We start from the raw sequence: 25817 nt of genomic DNA, 5'->3' as shown, positions 1-25817 counted from the left end.
ATAAAGTAATAATTGTCTAGAAGATCTTAAACAGGAACTGAATAAGACCAAGGGTCTCTTACCTGTGTGCAATGGCAGTAAAAGCTGGCCAACCAAACCACTGACCATCTGTGTGAGAGGAGAGGACGCCATTGGATTGTCCTTGAGGGTGTTAAAAAAAAAAATGAATAACAGAGTAATGAAAAAAGATATGTTCTTCAGAAATTGTGAGTGGTACTTGCCCAAGCAAAACTCGCTACCACGATTCTATGGAGTTCTGAGTGGTTGCTTACTGGCTCAATTCAAAAGAGCCCACCACAAACCTCTATGAAATTATTTTGCCTGTTGTATCATCTGCCAGGGAAAAATACTAAGTCTGATTGCTTAGAAAAGTAAATCTCTCCCTATCAAGCTACATATCGTCCCCTTGGAATTATAAGGTTCTATCTGACATTTTTGTCAAAATTGAGTTATTCACATATTCTTATTCTGTGACAACTTATTTACATTATGTGATGTTTTTTTTAAGTTGTGTACATTCTGGGACTTCTTATTGAAAAAACAAAAAGGTTCTATCTACAAAGTCGAACTCTAACTTGGCTCTATAAGGTTCTATCTGCGTTAGCCAATCAGCACTTCGAATGAACAGAAGAGGACCAATCAGGATCAACTTTATATGTCGTGTCGCCGGCTTTTTCCTTGAATACAGAAAAGATCGCAGAAACAAAATATCTGAGAGGATAATGGCACGCAACGCAAAATGTTTAACAAACCTCAAGATCGACAATGAAATACTCTACTCCAGGCCACTCCGCAGTGCAGGAGGTAGACAATATGCACAGCCATATTGAAAAGGCAATGGCAGTGTCTGAATTCTATTCACCACTGTCTTTCTTGTGCATTTTACTGAAGGTGAACAGGAACAACCCATATGAAATCATACAGATGAAGAGAATAGATTTCTATGACTTTCAGGCATGTTCCAAGCTGTTTCAGTACAAACAGGTTCCATTTTTTTAAGTGTCACAGCTTGTGTTTGATCAGTGTCCATATACTCTTCATTACACAAAATCACATGCAGAGCCAAGAGTTAAAGTAGACATAAGAGGACCAAGCAAACACACGAGAAGCCTGGCACCTACATCCATTTTACCCAAACCAAGGGTACTCCCCAAACAGAGCATCATCTCAGAGGCGAAGATGAGTGACATTAAGTCCATGTTTAAATTCATGGCACTAGCAGATAGAGAGTATTATAAGTCTGTGTTTTAAAAAATGAGTCACAGGGAGTATTATAGTTCTGTGTTTAAAAAAATTAGTTTGTGATTTTTTGATATAGTGAGTGTATAATTTTTCAATGATTATTAAACTTAATGAATTAATTTGCTGAATCATGTCTGTTTTCTTGCAGTCTTAAAATGTCTTAATTTTTACAATATTAAGCCTTAAAAGGTCAAATAGTCAACAATTGAATTCATGGGGTCTTAATTACAACAATAAACGTTACCATGTTATTTCAGCCATACTGATGTCTAGAGAGAAAGCCATTTTACCTGGCCCACTTTAGGTGGAATAAAGTCCTGCTCAGATGTATTACAGTAGCTGCTTTCTGTCTAAACAAAAGAAAAATTAAAATAACAATTTCTGCAATAATGTGCTTAATTACCCACCAAATTGTTACCAAAAATGAACTGCTCTGGACAAAATATTTAGACCTACCTTGCTTAATTTGAAATGTCCTAAATGCATGAAAGTGCTAAAAATATTATAAAGGATAACATTTTACTTTCTAACACATATTGAGACATTGTTACAACATTAATTTTATATTTAATGTTCAAATAATGTTTTGGCAGATAGAACCTTATAATTCTAAGCGAAAAGTGTTTTTTTAGAATTAGAAGGTTCTATCTGCATTTGACCCATTCCAAAAATCCCCATTTACAAATTTGAGAGGATTGATATTGTATATTTAGAATACATATAGGGTCACTGTTATTTTCATGTTTGAAAGAAACTTGTTCCCCATATAAATTTTCCTATATGTAATGCAAAAACTTTAAAGCTCAATATCTCAAAACTGCTCAGAACGCAGATAGAACCTTATAATTCCAAGGGGACGATATGTCATTTATGTCCGTAGCACAAACTGTGCGGGATGAGTTCTGTGCTTAAGTTTAACACTTAAGGTTATGGGTTTGTTCAAATCAATCAACATAGAAAATGTTCATACTTGGCTAGTCTGTTGTCCAGCTGAGGGGGGCACTGCTGTCCGCAGGTTGACGGTGGGCTGGGGGATTCGTGGGGATAAGGAAGGCCGTGTGATTACCACCCTGGCCTGAGGTGGCGGAGGGGCCGGACTCTCTCCACTCTGTGCACCAGTGCCCTGTTGCTGTCCTGAAGAGGCTGCGGTTGCCATGGTAACAACCTGCTGGGAGATCTGATGCATGATGGCCTGCATGAACTCTGGAGGCAGACCTGGAACGTGAAAAGGTGCTGTGGACCCTTAAGAGGACAGATAAATCAAATACCATGAAGAGACTACTGACACACAAAACATCATTGCATTACCTAAAGCACATTACTGTAATTCTAAACAAAAGATAACAGACAGCAGCCAATCAACAGCTGCTTCACATACTAGTCAACAAATAATGCTTTGTTAACGTAATAGGCCACTCAAAACTTTACTCAACTTCATGTCATTCCAAAACCATGCTACTTTCTTCCATGAAACACAAATGTATTCCATGAAGAAAAAAAAAAAAAACCAAACAAAAAAAAAAGATATTTGAAGGAGGTCCAAAGTTCTCTTTTTCATAAAGGGGACAGGACTGTTACACTCCATAATCAACAATTGACCAAAACATGAGTCTCTACCAATCGTGCCCTTTATTCCAAGTTCTCTGAAGCCACACAACAACATTGTGTGAGTAAAAGACTTACATTTCAGTGGTAATTCACTGAAAACTTGAATTGTGTAAATGTGAATAGCTCTCAAATCTCATTCAGTTCAAATATGACATATTAAAATGTGGTTTCAGAACACTTCAGCAAATAATTTACAGTGTCTATAGAAAATCATCATACCCCTTTTGAATAGTCCATTTTTTGTCTTATAGCCTGAAATCAAAACCCATTAATAAAAAAAATCCAGATTTATTTATAAATTTTGCATTACAACATTAAAATAACAGGGAAAAAAGGGTTTTCATATAAAAGATGAAAAACTATAATAACAGGGTTTGAACAGTGAACATACCCCTTGATTTAATACTCAGACTGCAAATAAAATTGTCACAAATTCAACCAAAGTAAATTGAATGCGACAATAATTTAAAATCTAGACGCCATTGGGTCGGGTTGTGTGTGTTCTTATGCAGTTTCATCAGATATCTTGTGAGTTATTGAATGCATCTTTATAGCACCAGTGTGTCTTACGCCTCTTTTCACCCGTTCTATTTCTGACGATCTTGCTGCAGCCACACAACATCAAAATTAGTGCAAGAGAGTGGTTAAAAAAATGACTCTTTTGAACCGGATCTTTTTCATGAATCACCTGAAAAGAACTGAGGGTTTGAACTCAGGAGCTCAGGTTAGCAGTTTGAATCAGAGTCACTTTCTCAGTGAATCAGCCGTAAGTGTGTTCAAAACTGGGAGTGCAGACATTTCAAAATAAGAGTCCCATGTGTATTTGGGGCTTCTTTCTAATTAAAAGTGCCATATTGTGTAGCACTTTTTTTTTCTTCTGGTAATTATTGATTGGGATTGGAGTAGCACAATAAATGGCATCTGGGATTTCATTCAATTTGCACTCTTGTCATCTTTGTGTCTGAGGCCATATAGTAACAGTAAAGATATATATACAAATATTAGGACAATTGAGGGACAATTATTACACAAGGCGCAAACATTCATTGATGCTCAAGAAGACAACACACTACTATATGTATACTATATTTTATGTAAACATCTGTAATGTAGATTGTGATGAGCAGTACTAAATAAAAAAAATAAAAAATGTATCTCTTATATTTGTATAAATTATAAAACGGGTGTGAACATTTATGAGACAAAAGGGAATGCAAATGTATCTTCTCAACTATATACATCAGTTGTCTTGGAGTGGTGGTGGTGTAGTGGTCTAAAGCACATATCTGGTAAACTGGTAATCAGAAGGTCGCTGGTTCGATCCCCACAGCCACCACCATTGTGTCATTGAGCAAGACACTTAACTCCAGGTTGCGTTAAGTGTACCCATGGATGGAGAGTGCATGCATATCCCATGTTAGTCTGCTAATAAAGTCATGTAGGCCTACCACCTTTGTAACAGCTGGAAAAAGCCATTTGATAGTGAACATTAACACAAAGTTAGGTCTAAAAGATAAATTAGATGGAAAATAGTACTATTGGGGGGGCATTGCTACGAAACTTATGAATATTAATTATGTTATGCATTGTAAAAGATTCATTTAAATAACCTGTTTTAATAAACAGTCATTCTTAATGACCGATTTAAGCACACAAATAAATATTTCATATAATAATCAACATCTGCAACTATCAGTCTTGGGATTTTGTTAATCAGTAGATGAATACATAGATCAGCACTAAGATTAAGAATATGACTGATTAATCTAGAGGTAACTTTTAGAGGTATCGTGTTCCAATTCGCCCAAATATAACTTTTTATTTTAATAAAACCAAGATTGCATCTGTGCATCAGTGGATGGGTGTTTAAAAATAAAATGCAAAAAAAAGATGGAGGGAGATGAGAGTAACAGAAACACACACATTTATTGATAGTTCTGTATATGAAAAAACAGCGAACTCCGAGGTTCAGTCAGCAACAACCACAACCTCTCTGCACCAGCAGTGGTAAGCTGGGAAAAAGTAAATGTGCACCTGTGCACCAGTGAACGAGATGGCACAGCTCACGAACACCCACTGCCATCACACAACCCAGCCATGAAACAAATTATATAGGGAGGAAACACACTACGCCCCATCAACAATTAGCACCTGGTTACCCCACACCTGAGAGTGATTAAGATAGAGGGAGAGAAAGAGTAAAAGGCAGCAGACACTCCACATACATACAAACAATACTGTAGACATTTCAACGGGATTATACACATACCTGACGAAAGCTATTTCAAAAACTAAGTAGTGAGGACACCCATCTCAACCCATAACTGACAGCGATGTATCTAAAATCATTCAGTGAATACTTGGAAATAACTAAGAAATTCATATATAACCTCTTTTTCCCCCCCCATGCATTTGTCCACACGGTCATTGTTGTTGTGGTTGATTAGGAAATAAGTTCAAAAACCCGCGAAAGCCCAAACACTTAACATGCGCTGCAAAAGCAAGTACACTATTGGCCGCTGCTGTAATTTAAGTCTGGTATGGGCATGACAAGTCAGCATGACAATTACCCTAAACGGACAACCAAAAAAACAACAATGCAGTGGCTTAAGGATAGGAAGGTCAAAGTCCTTGAGTAGCCAAGTCAGAGCCCTGAGCTAAATCAAATAGAAAACCTGTGGATGGACTTGAAGATAGCAGTCCATCGCCACTCATCCCACAATTTGACTGAATTAGAACAATTCTGCAAGGAAGGATGGACAAATATTCCCAAATCTAGGTGTGCAAAGCTAGTAGAGACATATCCAAACAGACTGATGGCTGTCATTAAAGAAAAGGTAGGTCTATGAAGTATTAAATCCATGGGAATTATTATGTTTAACCCTGTTATTCTAGTTTTTCATCTTATATACATTTTTGGAACTGTTGCCTTTTTTTCATTACTTGAATGTTGTAAGGCAAATGTTTTTTGGTTTTAAATCAGACTGTAAAACAAAAAACAAAAGTGATTGCAAGGGGGTATGATGATGTTAAATAGGCAATGTATATAGACTAGTGTTGTCACGGTACCAAACATTCAGTAGTCGGTACCAATACCAGTGAAATTTCTCGGTACTCTATACCATTTTCGGTACCAAAGTAAAACACAAAAACAGGTTACTGAACAACACTCTTTTATTAACAAATTAACAGCTGAACTAATAACAAAAATATACCATTGAGAAACACTTCAAGTTAAATATATTATTTTTGAATTATAACAAAACTGAACAATGTATGCTTGAAGTATTTTTGAACACTTATATAAGATTTGCTTCAACTTTTACTTTAAGTTTTTACCAAGTACTAAAAAACAACAACTAAATAATCAAGCATACAATAGAATGAATAAAAAACAATTTCCAATCTAATGTGCAAAGTGCTCTCGCATTAATAAAGCTGCATATTGCCAATTTTCTTCATGATAAGAAATGCACAGTGACATATATTATGATTAAATAAGTTGCAAGCCATCGCGTTCTAATCTAGCTGCATTAAGCGTCCGCGATCGAGGGATGAGCGTCCCCGAGGCAGAGTCTCTCTCAGCCGGGTGCAGTTTCAATCTCTCCCCTTAGATCGGGACATTCTCGCAACTCATAGAAGAGGCACCGACCACACAGAGAAATGCCAGTTTCTGAGTTTATAGTTATTAACATGAACTGCTTCTGTATTATTTTAACTTTAATAAAGCTATAACACATTAAAATAACTGCATTTAAGATGTAACGCATGTTTCCTTTAAAGAGCTCCGGCTCCACTTATTCCACAATGAGTGCGCTTCTGAATATATTATAATTTTTTTTTTTTATATAATTCCCTAATACTTTGGGATCTACATGAAGCTGTGAAAGTTTAGAGTGCATCTGGACTGTGATCTGTGTAATTCTTCTCCTCCGTCAGGCATGAACTGCAATGCTGCTCTCACGCTTCATCATTACAGTTTAATGTGATTTCATTTTATGTTAAATGAGATCAAACGACTATTAGACAACGAAAATAAAAAATTGTCGAGAATAATTTTCGACATTGTCGATAATGTCGACTAAACGTTTCCGCCCTAATGCAAATGATAATATGCTTTTAAACTCACCTGCTTTATTTGCTTGAATAAATCCAGGTGTCTGTCTTTCAGGTGCTTTATTAAATTTGATGTGTTTCCTCCTTTCGTCAGAAAATTGTGAAAGCAGCCTTTACAAATAGGTTTTTGCTGATTTATGAGGTTTTCCCTTTTCATCAGCCTCAAATCCAAAGAATTTCCAAACCTGGCTTTTTCCACTTTTCTTTTCGACAAGATTAAGTTGAGACTCCGCAGCAGCAGCTACTTTGCTTGTCATCATCTTTTGCTTGTTGTGAGCGTTCGAAAGTTTCCGACTCTGATTGGGAACCGGGTAGACCCGATACTCCGATACCATTCTGGTCTCGTAACATTTTTTTATTTGAGTACCGACTTGGTACCGGTATTTTTGACAACACTAATATAGACTACTTTAATTTATACTTTTTATGGTCCTTTTTGTCCTTTAAGGAGCTGTCCCAATTCACTTTCCATTACATGCTAAATTCTCCTTTTTTGTTACACAGAAGATAGAAAAGCATAGAAAAGGTATGGAATGTCATGAGGGTGAGTAAATGATGGCTGAATTTTTATTTTTTGAAGAAGTATTCCGTTAAGACATGTATCGTACACATTCATTCCGGCATGTGTGTTGGCTGGTTATGGACTATAGAGAGAGGTGGAAACTAACCAGTCTCTCCAGCACCGCTGGGGTTCTGCTGGCTTTGGCCCTGCAATCCACTATCTGAATCTGCTGCACAGAAATGCACAGATCAGTGTCTGGCAGTTACACTACAGCCATCCAGTCCAGGTCTGAGATGGCCCCTTTTCTGAAGGCTTTTTATACCATGAACTGAATCAATAGTAAATATCAGACAAAAAAAAAAAGTGTGTTTGGGGTCATAAGTGTGGCAGACCAGGAATGGACAGCATGGCTGAAACACTATGCTAAAAACACTGAGGTCTAATGGGTGCAAGCACAGAGGAAAGGATACATACCATCAAGGTTCATCTGCATCATGACCACTGGCTCCATGGTCTGGTGAGTGATTCTGATCACTCTGGGATTACCCTGACTCTGGCCAGTCTGTTGATTCGCTCCAGTAGGTAGAGGAGGTTGGGCCTGGCCCTGACTCTGTTGCTCTGATTGGCCGCTGGGCTGAGAGGAGTGGGCCTGACCATCACTTGCCTGTCTGCCATTAGATGTCATAGTGACTGTTGTGCCAAGGTTAATCTGAAAGAATTGTTCTGTCAACCTGATTGCTTAAAGCACTTTTTCATTTCAAAAGTAACTTCCTCTAAACGTTAGCTTACCGGAATGGGAATATGGGGCAGTCCACTCTGTAGTACGACAGGGGAACTGTAGTGAGAGATTGACCGCATCACGTGTAAATGGCGGGGAGGTTGAGCAGATAAATTGCAGCGAAGGTCACTCAGAGCTACCAAGGTGTTGCCAAGAAGATGTAGTGATTCTCCAATCAAATTTAGAGTGCGCTGATCTTCCTCACGTTCTTGTGTCTGTCAAGGAAAGAATAACAAACATTTCAGCTAATGAAAGGCAGCCATATTTACAACGCACATGAAAATATATATGATTTTATGGAATATTAGGAAATCTTGTTTATACATTGTTATTGTAATCAGCAGAACTGGCAGCTCCAAGGATGGAGTGTGTCCTCTCCATGAAAGGACGGAGTCTCTCCTCAACCCGTCGCACCTCTGAAAGAACTTCCACTAGTTCCAATGGGCTCGGGTGACTGTTGATAAAGACAGAAACACATAAATGAAGACACGTGTTCAAAGACAATTGACTTAGACTTAAATGAACAGGAAGAAAGTATGTTCCTCTCTTACTTTGGTCCAGATTGAGTTGGTCCCTCTGTCTGTGTAGTGGAGGTTGAGGATGAGGATGAGGAGGGTGGAGGTGGGGAGGTGTCCATTGGTTGTGTTGAGAATGTTGAAGATGACTGAGGAGGTGGTGCATTCTCCTGTTGAGACCCTTCAGTTGACTGACCCTGAAACAGTGTCAAAATTGTAAGAATGATTTTAATACTGGTAACTGAAAATAAGCCTGGATTGCATTTCCTCTATTGGTATACATCATATCAGCACACTAAAAAGATCAAAACTACAAACATTTCTTATTGCATTTGTTTCTTTTGGATATCAAAAGGTCAGAAAGACTAACCTCAAGTCTGTGGATTAAAGCCTGGGTCTCTCGCAGCAAGTTTTCAGCCAACTGGAGCCTCATCCTGGGCTCGCTTTGCACTGATTGGTCCACATTGATATGGACATCCACTGCGCCACTGCTCTGAGAGGGCGGAAATTAATGATTCTAGATGAATTCAGAGATAACCTTTAATTTCAAACAATAGGCTATGGCTAAATAGAGCAACAGTGCTTCTAATAGAAAAATATTTTGAGTGCTTTCTAACTAAATCTCTAGTTATATTTATTCATTTAGTTTTAACGCCATGTCAGCAACCAGGCTATTCAATGGCAAACAAAGGTTCATCAATAAATATTCACAATATTAAACAAGACACTTAAAATGTATACAAGATAAGAGACGGTAAAATCTGTTCAGATGGCACTTTTTTATATATATATATATTCAACAAGTCTCTGTTTAAAAGCGTTGTCAGATACTTCCAAAAGTTTTACAGTTTAGTAAAATGTGCTTGATGGTCATAGGGGTTTGGCAAGGTATACATATGGGAGGATCTTCACCAGTCAGTAAAAACACGTGTTAGTCTTGAATGGCCCAGTCGGCCTCTGGTAAACACTATTTGGTCATGCCTAGATTTAAAATTTTGAGAGTAATTTCTTTGGATCCTGGGGTTTATTTCATATAATTTATTGCCGTTGCACTCATTCCATTCTAATTGCCACTTATTGGTGATATACAAGTTTATTAATGGCCTGAGGGCAGTGGGTGGCATCAGACATTCTGAGATCTCCATGTTTAATGCCTCTTTTGCAGCCATATCTGCCTTTTCATTTCCTGCCAGACCAATATGTCCCGGCACCGAACAGAGGATAATGTTGAAATCCTTCTTCTGCAATCTATGTATTTTAGTAAAAATGGTTATGATTATAGAATGATCAGTCTCCATGGATTCAAGTGCTTGAAGGCAAAACTTTGAGTCTGAATCGATTCATTTTTCTGATCAATGTTTTCCAGTGCCAGTAGCAGCGCTCTAGCCTCAGCTGTGAAGATAGAGCTCTGTTCTGGAATATGTATGCCATATTGTTTATCTCCAATCACTACTGCTGCTGATACACCGTTATCCGTTTTGGATCCATCTGTGAATACTATACTATGAAGTGGGAAACTACATTTTAGTTCCAAGTATTTCTGTTGATACACATTGGTAAGTGTTTTAGCCATTTGTAGTTGTGCCAATGCCATAATAATAGTTGTTTTTTTTTCAAGGTCCAGGGTGGAACAGGCCAAAAATGATACGGTCTTATGTTGTCCAGTTTGATGTTCAAATTCTCAAAGTATGGTTTAATCCATATTCCAAAATGTTTGATTGCTTTAGGGCTCGCTTCATACACATCAGAACATTCTGGTTGGAATATTGGTGTAGAGGCCAGATTACTTCGATTTGCTTTGAGTTTGACTGCATATTGTATGGCCAGTTTCAGATGCCTATTCTGGAGGGAAGGTTCACCGGCTTCTGTATAAAGGCTTTGAACGAGACTTGTTCTGAAGGCTCCAAGAGCTAGACATGTTCCCTGATGGTGTATTGTGTCAAGTGTTCAAATGTATGACTTCCTTGCCTGACCATACACAATACTTCCGTAATCCAGTCGGGATCTAATGAATGTTCTGTAGAGATGTAAAAGAACGGTAGTGTCCGCACCCCATTTTATATTGGCCAGGACTTTTAAAATATTCATTGTTTTAAAAATGTTTTCCTTAACATCTTCATATGTGGGATGAAGGTGAATTTATTATCACAGACAATTGAAGTCCTTCACTACTTTGATGGGTTCTCCCTCCATACCCAACTCTGTTGGGGTGTAAGGATCGGAGAAGGCATAAATGCATAGATACTGACTTTGTTTTGGAAAATCGGAATCCCTTCTTTATTTTATTTATGCATAGTTGTTGCTGTCGTACAATTATATTGTTTTTCCCTCTATAGCATATGCATAGGTCGTCAACATATAAACTTGTGGGGGTCAATAACTTTGATTATACTATTGATTTTGATGTTGAATAAAGTCACTGAAAGAATGCTCCCTTGTGGAACTCCTAGCTGTGGGTTTGATAGTGTAGTTCCTACTTTAACACGAAAATGTCTGTTAGTCAAGAAGTTGGAGAAAAAGCTGGGTAGGTTGCCTCTGAGCCCAAGTTCGTACAGGTCTTTGAGTATTTCATATCTCCATGTGGGTTCATAGGCCTTCTCAAATTCAAAGAAGACAGCTACTGCATGTTCTTTTTTTAATGAAGCTGTCCCGGGCAAACGATTCAAGTCTGATAAGGTGGCCACACTGGTAATCAATAATCTTATGCTCTGATTCCAGAGTCCATATCAGACGGTCGCTGATCATTCTCTCAATGGTTTTGCAGAGACAGCTAGTCAGAGCTATTGGATGGTAGTTGTTTACGTCAGAATGATCCTTACCTGGTTTTGGAATAATTATTGCTTCTTGCCACTAAGGTGGTATATTCCATGTTTTCCAAATATTATTAAAAATCTCCACGAGGAGCAGTAATATTGTATGTGCTTCAGAAATTCGTAATGGAATCTGTCTGGTCCAACTGTGGTATTTTGGGAATGTTTGATAGCCCTTGTAAGTTACTTGTAAGTATAGTGAAGGGTTGATTATAAGGCTCAGTGTTATTTGAGTGGAAATTCAGAGGTTTCTGTTCATGTTGTATACATATCTTATTGAATTCTGGTCGGCAGTTCTCTAATGAAGAGTTCTAGTATATTGGTTATTTCTTGAATAGTAGTTACGAGAATGCCTTGATGGTCGATGTGAAAAATTTTAGATTCTTCATCTTCGTTTTTCACATTTCGAATCAGGTTCCAGATTTTTTGTGATGGTGTATTTATTGTTAAGATATATATTTTAACTAAATCTCTAGTAGTAGGATTGATATAACATAGGGATGAAATTCATAAGGAATTTATTGATTCCAGTTACGATTCCATAAATTATTTTTTTAGTACTTTTGTGGAAGCAATTTTTAGAAATAAGAAATGCAATTCTTTTTGTATTTATTGCCACCATAGGTTTTGATTCACTAAAAGAACCGGCTCATAAGAGTCATTTATGGGAATCAGTCTACACTGGTCATGCTAGATGTTTTTGATTTGCTAAAAGAACCAGTTCAGAAGAGACATACATTCAGGAATCAGACTACACTGGTCACACTGCATGTTTTTGATTCTCTAAAAAGAGCTGGCTCATAAGAGTAATTCGGTCTGGAATCACACTGGTCACACTGCATGTTTCTGATTCACAAAAATGAACAGGCATATAATAGCCTATAAATTCAATTCAGGACTCTAGCACTTCAGTAAACACTGTCAGCATTTAAGAGCAGTAATCCATCCATATTGGCAGATCAAACACGTTTGGAAGCCGTTAACAAATCTGAAAGTGATGAAAATCATTCAATTCTGGATTTAAAAAAAAAGGGAACATGTTTCCCACACTAATTATATTAAATGGATGTGTGTTTAAATGTTTTTATAAGGATGTGTGGTTTGTAGGATGTTGATGACTCACTCCTGAACTGGTGCTCACTCTAACATTACGCCCCATTTCTCCAACACCAGCCAGCATCTGCTGCACTGACATCTAAAAGGTGGGATATACAGATTGCTTTTAATAACAAACTCATGAGCATATAAAGTTTTCACATATCACATGCACACAAACTGTAAAAAAAGGCAACTGTAACCTGTATTTGCTGTGGATCCATAATGTTCACCGGTAAGTTAAACGTCCCCATCATGACATAGTTGTTGGCATTACGGTCGTGGGAAGCTCCTGGAAAGGTGGAGGATTGAGAGGTGGATCCGCCATCCATTGCACCTGAGGAGCTGGAAACACCACCTCCTCCACCCCCAGACTGATGGCTCTGAGGAGGTGCTCGCTCCACAAGATGAATGACTTTTCCATCAACATCTGAAGAAAAAAAAAAAAGAAAAACACTAATATATGAACATGCTCCATAGAGAAACTTGGGAAATTACCACTCATAATTTCAACAAAAAACATTTTGACTATTTTTATGTTTGATCTAAATGCATTTATCTATATTTATTATTAAGTGTTTTTGACTTTCTTACAAACTGGACATAATGCATTAAGGTTACAGTACAGTTAGGAACACAAATTGAGTATGACAACACAAGTGGCTATAAAGATACATTACAACAGAAAATTGTACTGGTAATATTTTAAAGTGGATTGTCTGATCCTTTCAGGTTCTCTATTTTTGTCTTTTGGTAGGTACAAATTCACAAGATACAAACTGAAAATGACAAAAAAATAAATAAAATTAAAACAACACTCACGGTATTCTGTGAGTGTCTTTTCGTCCTGCAGCACTTTACCCTGGTAGATCAACCTCTGCTTATCCACTGGGATTTCAACAGAGGCAGCAATGTGCTCTTTAAACTGCTTCACTGTCCACTGAGAGAAAGAAGGACTGGTCTTAATTTGAAGTTAAGATATATTGTTAATATAGTTGTATTATCTACATAAAACTGTATTTACCAGCGTTTCACTACAGCCTATGAGCAAAAACTCACTAATTAATCGCGTAATTGTTACATACATGACTAATAACACTCATTTAACACACAGAGACACACCTCTCCCCCGACAGTGAACGTCCTGCTCTGGGAATCCAGAGTTTTCACTGTCACCTCTATGGTTCCTGGTTCCTCCATGATCTCCTTGTGGCACAAAATATCTTATAAAAGACGAGAAGATCAAGAATGTATCTACTAGTGATTACAGGGTTAGACCCTGTTACTAAACAACGGCAATGTAACATCCCATCTGCACAGCTAGTGACAATATTATAACGCCCCCACTATAATAAACGAAGCTGTGAACTAATTAGAAACGTCGTTATCTTGCACTGCTCGATTATCATAACAGCGTCCTAATTTTGCCATAGTAACGTCGTGCGCTTCCAGGCGAGGGCTAAATTGCCGTCATCGTATCCTCTATATAATAAAGACAAGAATAATTGCAACGTACAACATTTGAATACAGCGTATGGCCCATATTAATGCATATTTGTCATTAGTTATACGTTAATGCTGCTGATAAATCAATAACGCTGTTGTTCCTAGTTAATCATAATTAAATGCTAAATATGAATAACTGCAGAAATGATTTGTTTTCGAAACGCTCGGGATTAACATCTTACTTGTACCTTATTTCTGTGGTAGACCGATGATTCGGAGTTCTTAATTGTAATGATTGTATCTTGTAAAATAGCAGAAGGGACGTGGCTAGCTAATCCCAAACAATTCTCACAGGAAGTGACGTCACGCTCACTTCACAAAAGGCAAAATAATTTTTAAATTGCGTCAAAAATCCGAATATATATATATATATATATATATATATATATATATATATATATATATATATATATATATATATATATATATATATATTAATATTATTATTATTTATTACAAACAAATAACGCATCGCATTTTATTTAACTAATGAAAATGTAATTAAATGACACAATGTGGGTTGTAGTTTCTCATTTAATTTATAATAACTATATTTCTGAGGGGCACATATGCGGCTTTGGAATGCGGAGGTTAATAATATATATATATATTTTTTTAAACATTCGCGCTTTCTCATCATTTTAATCATGTGGTTATTTTTTGCCGCATATCTTTATCACAGTTGTTACAACTGCACAGACAGTGGTTCATATGTGAAATCAGAGCGGGACTTATTTTCACATTCACACATCTTGGGGATCCTTTTAAGTCACTAGATGAGATGTTGGTTAGTGGGGGAAGAAAAACACTAGAGGAAACCAGACTCACTGTGGGGTCCAGTTCCCCTCTGGCTAACATCATGAATATAATGCCAATATGAGTTATTTATGTGTAGTATAAGTCAAGATTTAAAATGAGTAAACTAAGTAAGTGTTGGTGGCCAATGTTTAAACAAAATATTTTGTATTGACTGTACAAAAGTTTTAGAATTTACATTCTTAATTAACTGCGGAAGTGCAAACAGATGCATTGTCTTTTGTTATTTGGCTGATGAAGGGTGCAATTAATTTATTATCTATTTATTCCATTTTAAGTGTGTAGTCCATCCTTTGACCAAGGTGATGCAGGTCGAGGTCAGTAAAGTGCACTGCAGTTCGACTGTAAGCTCATGGCAGATTCATTTCCGGTGGAGTCCATCTTAAGTTTCAGGCAGTGTCCAGTGAAGTATCCCATGTCTGAAGTTTGGGATAATATAGGGTAATGTAACATAAAGCATAATGTTATAAATTTACACTAAATAATTTATAAAAATAAAACAGTTTGCTAGATTTACGCTGCTAAATAAGGCAGAAATGCATCACCACAGTCTGTGAAAAGGGTCCATTTCAAAATAATTTTAATTTGAATACAAGTTTTAATTGTATTAATTTCTTTAGAATTTCTCAGTGTTGTTTCAGGATGTGTTGTTCGGTTTTTATAGCATCAGCAAAAAAAAAACAAACAAAAAAATTATAATAATTCACATTCACAGAAGTAAATTCATGAATCAAAATCCCCAATTTATTGTTTTTGAAAAATAAATCATGCAATGCATCTAAACCATTTCACCTTCAAAAAACACCAGAGCTCTTTAGACTGTAAACCTTTGCTCCCTCTTTACATGATTTTGTTAAGTTTAATTAACAAATTATGTAATTAATATATAATATTTTATGCTTTTATACATGGTGCCTTTCTTTTCCTTTTCTATTGTACATTAATTAATCTAAGTCTGCACACAAGCACTATTTTGTGTTTATATATTTACATTAGAGTGATGGTGGTGTAGTGGGCTAAAGCACATAACTGTTAATCAGAAGGTCACTGGTTCGAGCCCCACAGCCACCACCATTGTATCCTTGAGCAAGGCACTTAACTCCAGGTTGCTCCAGGGGATTGTCCCTGTAATAAGTGCACTCTAAGTCGCTTTGGATAAAAGCATCTGCCAAATGCATAAATGGAAATACATAGGCCTACACCCTGCAATTATTATTATTTATTTTTTAATAGTTTGAAAATACCATCAAAAGTCTAAATTCAAAAAATATATTTATGTATTTACTACTTATTGATTAAACACATATAATGTGCTGCTTTTATTAAATTAATTTAATCTAAATGAAAAATTTCACACATGGGCTTGTGGTTTCTTATTTAATTTATGATAACTTTATATTTCCTTACAGCTTAAACACAAAAAATGAATTTTATGCAACACAACAAGCCCACAAAAAATAATAATAATAATAACAATAATGCCTCACCATTTAGACTAAACTGTGCTGTAATTAACCCAGCATGACGTAAATTATATGCAATGTGTCTATATATAGGCCAGTGGAATATAATTTGCTTTTTTTTATTTTAATAAAAAGAAAATGATCAGCTATGAGAAACAATCACCAGGCCGGAGTGTGTAGAGTAAAAAGACAACTGCTAAAACAAATGACCAAAACATGGTTTGTGATAAGTGAGATGTGGCAGACAGCATAAGTCAAATGGTACAGAGCTATTTTAAGGTTTGCATGTATCAATTTGTTGTGAAATTGCATGTGAATGTGTGTGTCGCTGAAGGGAGGTCTTTATACAATTCCCTAATCATCACACCACCTCATGTGTTAGCTCAGCCCTGTTACCATGACAACAACATTTATCATGACATAAACTCCCCAGAGTGACTCATGCTATGCAGGTCTGCATAGAAAGTGAAATATTTGTGTGTGTGTGTGTGAGAGAGAGAGACAGAGAGAGAGAGAGAGAGAGAGAGAGAGAGAGAGATTGATTGATGAGAATTTGTCTGAAAAAAATCCCTAAACATAAGAATGAAAAACAACACACAGTCTTTGACGATTCAGTGGACATCCACATATTTAATTCTCTATGTAACAAAAATAATTACACGTCTTTGTTCAAGGAGCTTTACGATATTGAAAGAGTGAAAAGAAACCAGACAGATAGAAATGCACTGCACACACACACACACACACACACACACACACACACACACACACACATAGTGTTGCATTTCATGACAGGACACAATTACTCTTTTTTCAGTATTGTGTTGAGGGACATAATCAGAAATTTCAAAAATGTTACGCACATGATCATAATGAGGTTGGTTTTTGTGTTCTAAATGTAAATCTGATCAAAATACCTTTTTTTGTTATCTGGGTACAAATTCAGGTCATTGTTACATCTGAATATTCCAATTTTATGTCAGTAAAGTGTTTGGCACTAATATTAGACCTTAGCAGTGGCATGTCTTATTTAATGGGGAATCACAACAGATTGCACAAGGCTCTTGTTGTACTTCCCATTATCATTACCCATATCCATTACTGAGTTTATGTAATCTAATCTGTGAACATTAGATAGTTAAAGGATCATTCTGAAAAATAACAGGACACGCACTGAATAACGGTGGAACAGCTATAAATTGTGGCAATAGAACTCCAGTATTACTATTTATATTTAGGGACTTCAAAGGATCCCCAAGATGTGTGAATGTGAAAATAAATCCCGCTCTGATTTCACAAGATTATGAACCACTGTGGTATTGTGACAACTGTGATAAAGATATGTAGCAAAAAATAACCACAGGATTAAAATGATGAGAAAGGCTATACCATTCACTATTTAAAATAGCTATGTCTACATAAAGCTAAATGATGTATAACTAAAGCTTATCATTGTTGTTGTATACATAGCTCAAATTTTTATTAAAGGGATAGTTCAACCAAAAATTATAATTCTCTCATCATTTACTCACCCTCATGCCATCCCAGATGTGTATGACTTTCTTTCTTCTGAAGAACACAAATGTTTCTTAGTACAATATTTCACATCTGTAGGTCCATACAATGCAAGTGAATGGTGGCCAAAACTTTGAAGCACCAAAAAGTGCTAAATATTGACCTGTTTCTCACCCACACAGTCATATCACTTCTGAAGACATTGATTAAACCACTGTAATCATATGGATTACTTTTACGCTACCTTTATGTACTTTTTGGAGCTTCAAAGTTCTGATCACCATTCACTTGCATTTTTGGACCAACAGAGCTGAGATATTATACTAAAATCTTTGTGTAGACTGAAAGAAAATGAAGAAGAAAGAAAGTCATACTCATCTGAGATTGCACGAGTGTGAGTAAATAAAGAGATCGTTTTCATATTTGGTTGAACTCTCCCTTTAAAATCCTTCTCATTGCATTCTTGTGGTATATTGTGAAACTGAGTGAAAGTGAAAATTCTATTAAGTTAACCTGGTAAGAGTAGCTGGGTGTTTAATTTAAAATCCTTCACCACAGGGAGGCAGTCTAAAACTAAAGCTGTACTGCCTCTACTTAGTGCAACAGTATTTTCATGTTATTAAGTATTACGGCATAGTAACATTGACAAGTAGTACACATTCTGCGTCCGGTTTACATTTGTGTCCACTTATATTCCAAGAGAAAGGAAAGGTACATGTACAATCAACACTGACAATATACAGCTTGTAAAACAGAAGTGGTCAGAAAAGAGATGATATAATCAAGACTGACCTAAACTAAAGCTTCAGTTTAACTGCCATACCAGCTAACAACAAACACAACGGCTTAATACTCCTAGCACTGGCGTGAAGGTCATAAGAAAGTATTAATACAAAGGTGGAGGCATTTGTGTTTTACATGAACTCACTCACTCACACACTAAAGCTTTCACACCATATTACAGTGAAGAAAATGTATACATTAGTTTCCCTCCTCCACACCTAGACAGAAAACCCCACAAACAATACGTACAGTATAAGTTTAGTTTTAGCACACAAGTCATTGATTGCAGCAGTGTCAGATTATGAAAGCAGTTCTAAGGTCGAGAAACATTTACATGTACATATCAAGCATGTGTATAGGCATATGTACAAAATGTCATCATGTACACATATTGTTCATTCTCTTTCTAATAAACCATACTACGGTATTCACTTCCTGGTATAACGCGATACGATAAACCGCTCTGTCTAATCACCCATGGCATTTCGGTTTTAAAATAACACAATCGGAAAACCGGCATGCTTTGTGACGATATTGTCAAGCTTTAACTTTCCGTGTCTCTAACAGATTATGGCAATTCATTTAAACTCAATTGATGGGACAATTCCAATTGCTGGACTGTCTTATCTTAGCAGTCATGATGTGTTTATACATGACAGTTGGGGAATAGTGTTGTATTGTATATGAATGCATGAATACAACTTTTATTTCTCTCTGTATCTACCTCTATATTGCAATTCCTTAGCCAAACCATTCCTGAGCCAATATTATCAAACCACACTGGCATACATTAAGACAAAGGTCAACTATATTATGAAGGCAGGTTTTTATCAAAAGGTTTAAAAGTTTTCTTAGGACAAAGGTATTTTTAATGAAAGTCAAGTTGGGGCATGTATATCGGGGCAGATTGTAACACAACCTGTGTTTTAAATCAGTGGTTCTCAACCTTTTTCTTGCCAAGGCCCCCCATTGTCAGAGAAAATATATGAAGGTCGCCCATGTAGACTATTAGATATTTATATTATAAGATATATCTATTATAAGATATTTCCTTAAAACTTGTGATTCCATAAATGTCTAGAACGGTATATTCTTCATAAAATCAAGCTGTTAAAGGGAGTTATTCTATTTTTTGCATTTTCAGTAAGTTGAATTATAATAATGATATAAGAATTACAATATCCTATCATATTTTAAATAATATTAAGAGAGCTTGAGGCCCCTCTGGAAGTGTGCTGAGGCCCCTAAGTGGGACCCGACCCCCTGGTTGAGAACCACTCATGTATGCAGTTTATTTTATAGAATATTTGTTGGCCAAAACAACGTTTAGATATTTTGTATTTTTACTTTTACATTTTTCGTTGTTTCATGAACCATTTTGTGCCCCATAAATGTTTAGGTTTTTTTAAATGGAGCTGAAAAGCTTATAATAGACTGCTTAATGCAGGCATAGATTTAAAGTTCGATTAACTGTATATTTGTATTTGTCCCTGGCAATAATGGTAGAAATGTTCAACAGCCTTTGTGTAGCCAAGACTTTAAAGGAATATTCCAGGTTCAATCAACAGCATTTGTGGCACAATGTTGATTACCTCAAAAAAATATTTTGAGTTGTCCATCCTTTTCATAAAAGAAAATGCAAAAATCAAAGTTACAGTGAGGCACTTACAATGGATTTGTGAACACAATTTGTGGTAAGCAACATTGTGCTCCAAATGCTGTCAATTGAGCTTAACTTGTTTTGAACCTGGAATATATTTTCTTAAGGTATGTGGCTATAAATTGACTTTATAAATAAACCCACCCTGAGACATATTCTTGAGAAAAAACTTGCCCTGGCCTCTTCTACATGTTAATTACTATGAAGAATTCCATTTACTTATATAGTTAAAATAAGTAATTAAAAATAATGCATAAAATCCTTTGCCTTTTGTGTGACCAAATTAGAGCCCAGAATGGGATGCTGGTGTTCCCAACAAGCTTCTTAAGCAGCTTAACCAGCAAAACATCCTTGGTCAACCAGTTTCACTAAAATGTTCATACTGATTGACCACCATTTTTGACCAACACCAAACAAGCTCTAATAAGATAGTCTGAACCAACATGGAAATTCTGGTCTTTCAGTAGGGAAGAGCTAAAATTCAGAATGTTGGATTAATTTAGTGTTTCTGTAAACAACCTTGAATTAAAAACTTCACTGTTCTGAATAATTGAGAAATGATGGTGGAAATCGAATAGATGCCTGCCTGTTGGTGATATTGCAAAATATTTCAAAGCTGGACTGAGAGGACGACGCACTTTTTTTTTAATGTAAAGTGTGCTGTAGGATTCCCTCTTTCAAACTTTCTGACTTTTTAACTTGAAGCTCTCTAGGACTGGACTGCATCCAAAATGGTATAACAAGTGGAACTGTTTGCCAATTGACACAGGACAAAAATCTTTTGCAGTTAATGTCTTGCTCGACTTACTTCCACAAATTATTCCAAATTAATTTAGTTATTTTGCCATCTCTAACCTACCCTTCATGCCCATGTTCCCCAAATTCATGGATTCTATCTTATATTAAATTTTATGTACATTTCTCTCATCAACTATTACTTCCTTCCTTACTTCTGCATATCACACTGCAGTAAAAGCACAATTGAGGGGTCACTCTTGGCTGCCTCTTTGAACTCCTCCAGAGTGATCTCATCGTTGTGGTCCTTGTCCATCTTGCTGAAGATTTTGTCCACACGCTGCTGTGGGGTCAGCCCGTCCTCATTCATGCGCATCATGATCACTGTGCCAACCATTTTGTAGATTGCCTGGAGTTCCCAAAAGGATGGGTTGGACATAGAGCAAGAGAAATAGCAATAAAATAACGCAATATTCAGTAAAACATCTCCTTTTGTATTGCACATAAGAAAAAAAGTAATATGGGTTTGGAACATTATGAGTGTGAGGTAATTTCCAAAATCCCAAAAGTATTTATTTGGGGGGAGGGGATGAATCCCTCACCTCAATGATCTCTAGCATCTCCATACGTGTGATCTTGCCATCTCCATCCAAGTCGTACATGTTGAAGGCCCAGTTGAGTTTCTGCTCAAAACTTCCCCTAGAAGTGATGGACAGGGCACAGATGAACTCCCTGAAGTCAATTGTACCATCGCCATTCTTGTCAAATGTTCGGAAGGCATGTTGGGCGAATTTGGAAGCGTCGCCATAAGGAAAAAACTAAAAGACACAAAATAGTCTCAGTAAACTGCAGCTTTTTGAATGGCTGGTTTATTGGTGACCCTACTGCAAATGAAGTCTTATGGGTCTTTCAAACAGATCATGTTCTTGCATCAAAAGCTTGGTGCATTGCAACAAAAGGAACAGAATTCAGGTATCTTGTTTTTAAAAACTGAAATTCTTTTAACTTTACAGGGCATCTTACAACAGAAAACTATTATTTTTCACTTTCTTTCATGGGGTCCAGTTACTCTAGGGTTTCTGATATCTATCAGAAAATTAAGTACTTGTAATGTGTATAGACAGCCCTCACCTTTACATAGAGTTGCTGGAATTCTTCCAGATTGAGGATGCCAGTTGGGCAGTCCTTCAGGAATCCCTTGTACCACTGCTTCAGCTCAGCCTCATTGAACTCTGTGCTCTTGGTCAGGTCATCCAGGACCTCAGGAGCAAGCTTGCTGTTATGTTTTCCCATCTTTCTACACCTCTCTGTCGACAAAGTGGGCAGTCAAAAACCCATAAATAAATCCATGCAGGCTTTATACATTTGCAGCAGCAATCAAAAACAGTAAAAGTTTTAGGGACACGAGAATTTCGATTATCTGTAAAGCTGCTTTGAAACGATGTGTGGTGTGAAAGACGCTATACAAATAAAAATGACTTGAAATGTTTCACAAAAACATTTGTCTTAAGATGGTTATTTATATCTTCAGATTTAGTGTGTCAACATGAACTATACATTTTAGATCCCCAAACATTACTTTTGCAAATAGAATAGAATAGAAGAACAGGGAGCCCTGCAACAGATGACATGGCCCCCACAGAGCCCCCCCCACTAAACATCGAGTCAGTCTGGGATTACACGAAGAGACAAAAGTAACTGTGACAGTCTTAATAGATAGAAGAACTGTGGCAAATTCCCCAAGATGCTTGGAACATCCTATCTGCCAACAACCAAGAAAAACTGTGTCCAGGTGTACATAGCAGAATTGGTGCTGTTTAAGTCAAAGGTGGTCACACCAAATATTTATTTAGCTTTTTTATGTTTACTGGCCTTAATATGATGTTAAGTGATAAATGAAAACAATTTATGGCATTATTTTTTAAGAAATCCTCACTATGCCACATTGTGCACAGTACTGTACATGTTATGTAGATATCAGGTTTCTTGACAAGACTAATTTAAAGAAGTAATGTAATATGATGGGACTGTACAGCATCGCTCCATCACTGTGATTCAGGCACCTGCATCAGCTCTTTAAAATGCGAAGAGTACATTTGACTACGCCTCTACATGTCTGGACATAATCCAGATTATAACACTCTCTCCATTATTTGCAGATTGATTACACTGAGAATATGGGGTCAGGAGGTCGAAATTTCTGCTGCTGAAATTGGTCTGTGCTGGAAGACCTGTCCTAGAGGCCGAAGCTGGAAGTGATGTTGACTAGTTTCGGCAAGGTATAGCTGCAGGGCGAAGACCGCCAAATGGGGGCAGAATCTCAGGCAGAAAGAGGGTGTGGTTACTCCAAATGGGGTGTTTGGTTAAGGTTAGGGAAATGGGTAGGTAAGGGGCAAACTATATCTTGATTAACCCTAAACTAAACTCCAACCCTAAACCTAATTGTCAGAGGAGTAAAAATGTAATTTTTAAACAAAAATGCAACCTCTAATTTCTGCTGCTCACCATTGTTTATGTGAACAGGATTACTGCCTGGTTCCATCGGGCCAAAACTCGTAAACACATTTGAATTGATGCAAAAATGTCTGATGGGGATGGCACTTGTCAGTAATTCGTCGGAATGGGGTCGATTTCAGGGTACATGAACGTTTGAAAACAGCATGTCGATTTCCTTTGTTGTGATTTTATTATCAATTGATAATTTACTTCTACCACGATTGTAAGAAAATGTACACAAACAAATATTTTTAGATTAAAAAGTGGGCTGCTTTCCATGGGCAATAATAGTGCAATGACAATGACAGGAAGCAAAAAACCCTACGTTTGCAAATAAAACGAAAGACTTTCTAGCAAGTCAGTCCACTGGCGGCGATCTTTGGAACACTCTCAAAAGGCTATTTCCAGTCATTAAAGTGCAGCTCCTATCTATTTGAATGAGGAAACACGACATCTCCTAAATGGTTGGTCAAGATTATGATCAAAGAACAAATTTCAAATCAGCAGTAAAATCTGACCACACTGGAATAATAAATTGTGCTTCTTTACCGCAATATACACAGATTGTATAGCTAATGCGCATGTGCTTTGTTGAGTTGACTGACAGGCAATGTGTGTATCTAAAAGGTGATTGGCTCTATTACATGTAAAGTGGGACTTCCTTTCTACATCCGTTGACCGTTGCCTGCCGTCGTAATTTCTCCCATTCATTTTAATTGAAGTGGCCCATCTCTGCGAAATAATCTCTGATAAAACATAATCTATAATGAGCCTAATTGATTGCCTAATTGTGCTAAAATAAGATAAACACATTTAGTCATTCAGCGCAGTTAGTGCCTGGTTAAGTAGGATTGCAGTTGGCTAGTGAAAAAGACACGTTTTAGCAATGAAGTAGCTTACTGCATGCAAAAGTGGCTCAACTGTTTAGTGAACACACCTCTGTCTTCTGTTAGAAGCTGCTGGTGGCTTTTCTTTTGGTGTTTTGCACATTTTCATGACATTATGGCTTATAACTTATCAGCCTGTAGCAGAACCAAATCCAAATTGCCCTGGGCTTTGAAAATGGATATTTTTGGGTACGCAAATGACAAATGAGGCGCTCTATTAATTACCAGAGTCATTATCTCCACTCTCAGAATATTAAAGTTAATAAAATATGTAACAGGTCTAAATAGTTGACATGGGGCTCGTGATGATGGAATACAGCAGCAGCTCTGCAGAAGAACTGAGATGCTCTGAGACCCAGTCGGCCACTGCGCTATTTTCTCTCCATGACGGAAGGTCGTTTAGTGGGATCATGATGACTAATAAGAAGTGAGCATTAATCCATCTCTTTCTTTCTCTCTTTCTCTCTCTCTCTCTCTCTTTCTCTCTCTATCTCTCACTCACTCACTCCATTTCTGTCTCTGATATTTTTTGGATTTCTGTGGTCTGGCAGAGTTCTGCTAATCTGGGCATCTTTCTGATTAGTTAACCATTAGATAGCAAGGTTTAATTAAAAATCTAAGTGGTCAGTGGACTGAAAGGGCTGGCAACAGTCTCCGAAAAGTTCTGGAAGGCTGAATTATATTGTTTTCAATCAGAAATATGTCCATCAGAGTGCAGTGTCCAAGGGTATTTCACCCAAAATAAAAATGATGTCATCATTTTCTCACTCTTACATTGTTCCAAACATATATTAATTTTATTTAATGGAATACAAAAAGCAGATATTATGCAAAATTCACCTTTTTCAATTCCATGAAAGTGAATGGTGACTGAAGTAAACATTCTCATTCTCATAACACTCAGTCACAGTTATTGTTCCACAGCAGAAACAAAGTCATGCGGGTTTGGAAAGACATGAGGGCGAGTAAATGAAGAGAGAGTGCTAACCCTTTAACATGAGGTCACAACAGACTCCTAGCTTAAAGGAATAGTTCACCCAAAAATGAAAATTCTCTCATCAAATGCCATCCCAAATGTGTATGACTTTCTTCTATTGAACACAAACAAAGATTTTTTGGAAAAATATCCCAGCTCTGTTGGTCCATTCAAAAGTGATTGGTAACCAGAACTTTGAAGCTCAAACAAGCATATAAAGGGAGCATAAAAATAATCCATAAAACTCCAGAGGTTAAATCTGTGTCTTCAGAAGTGATACGATAGGTGTGGGTGTGAAACAGATCAATATTTAA

The 25817-nt window shown here is 36.8% G+C and overlaps 2 protein-coding genes across 5 annotated transcripts in view; both read right to left on the bottom strand.

Annotated features, from left to right (window-relative positions):
- Positions 1-14455, bottom strand: part of bag6l (BCL2 associated athanogene 6, like) — a 29770-nt gene extending 15315 nt beyond the window's left edge. The window contains exons 1-13 of one of the 4 annotated variants that reach the window (XM_052093379.1): positions 14361-14455; positions 13789-13889; positions 13489-13606; positions 12870-13096; positions 12695-12766; positions 9132-9254; positions 8798-8958; positions 8571-8700; positions 8258-8461; positions 7943-8177; positions 7635-7697; positions 2213-2484; positions 63-141 (exon numbers count right to left, since the gene is read on the bottom strand). In XM_052093379.1, the coding sequence (XP_051949339.1) occupies positions 63-141; positions 2213-2484; positions 7635-7697; positions 7943-8177; positions 8258-8461; positions 8571-8700; positions 8798-8958; positions 9132-9254; positions 12695-12766; positions 12870-13096; positions 13489-13606; positions 13789-13866 (1762 nt within the window). In that variant the 5' untranslated portion in view covers positions 13867-13889; positions 14361-14455. The remainder of the gene's footprint in view (positions 1-62; positions 142-2212; positions 2485-7634; positions 7698-7942; positions 8178-8257; positions 8462-8570; positions 8701-8797; positions 8959-9131; positions 9255-12694; positions 12767-12869; positions 13097-13488; positions 13607-13788; positions 13890-14360) is intronic. The other 3 variants (XM_052093380.1, XM_052093381.1, XM_052093382.1) reach the window with 3 other exon arrangements.
- A 2605-nt stretch (positions 14456-17060) lies between these two features.
- The window catches only part of LOC127620365 (visinin-like protein 1), a 39081-nt gene continuing 30324 nt past the window's right edge, over positions 17061-25817 (bottom strand). The window contains exons 2-4 of the mRNA XM_052093576.1: positions 22276-22451; positions 21747-21962; positions 17061-21553 (exon numbers count right to left, since the gene is read on the bottom strand). Coding sequence (XP_051949536.1) covers positions 21356-21553; positions 21747-21962; positions 22276-22437 — 576 coding nt within the window. The 5' untranslated portion in view covers positions 22438-22451 and the 3' untranslated portion in view covers positions 17061-21355. The remainder of the gene's footprint in view (positions 21554-21746; positions 21963-22275; positions 22452-25817) is intronic.

The sequence above is a fragment of the Xyrauchen texanus genome, chromosome 26 (assembly GCF_025860055.1).
Source record: "Xyrauchen texanus isolate HMW12.3.18 chromosome 26, RBS_HiC_50CHRs, whole genome shotgun sequence".
Classification (NCBI taxonomy): Eukaryota; Metazoa; Chordata; class Actinopteri; order Cypriniformes; family Catostomidae; genus Xyrauchen; species Xyrauchen texanus.
The sequence above is the reverse complement of the archived record's forward strand: the minus strand, read 5'-3'. Positions and strand labels throughout refer to the sequence as shown.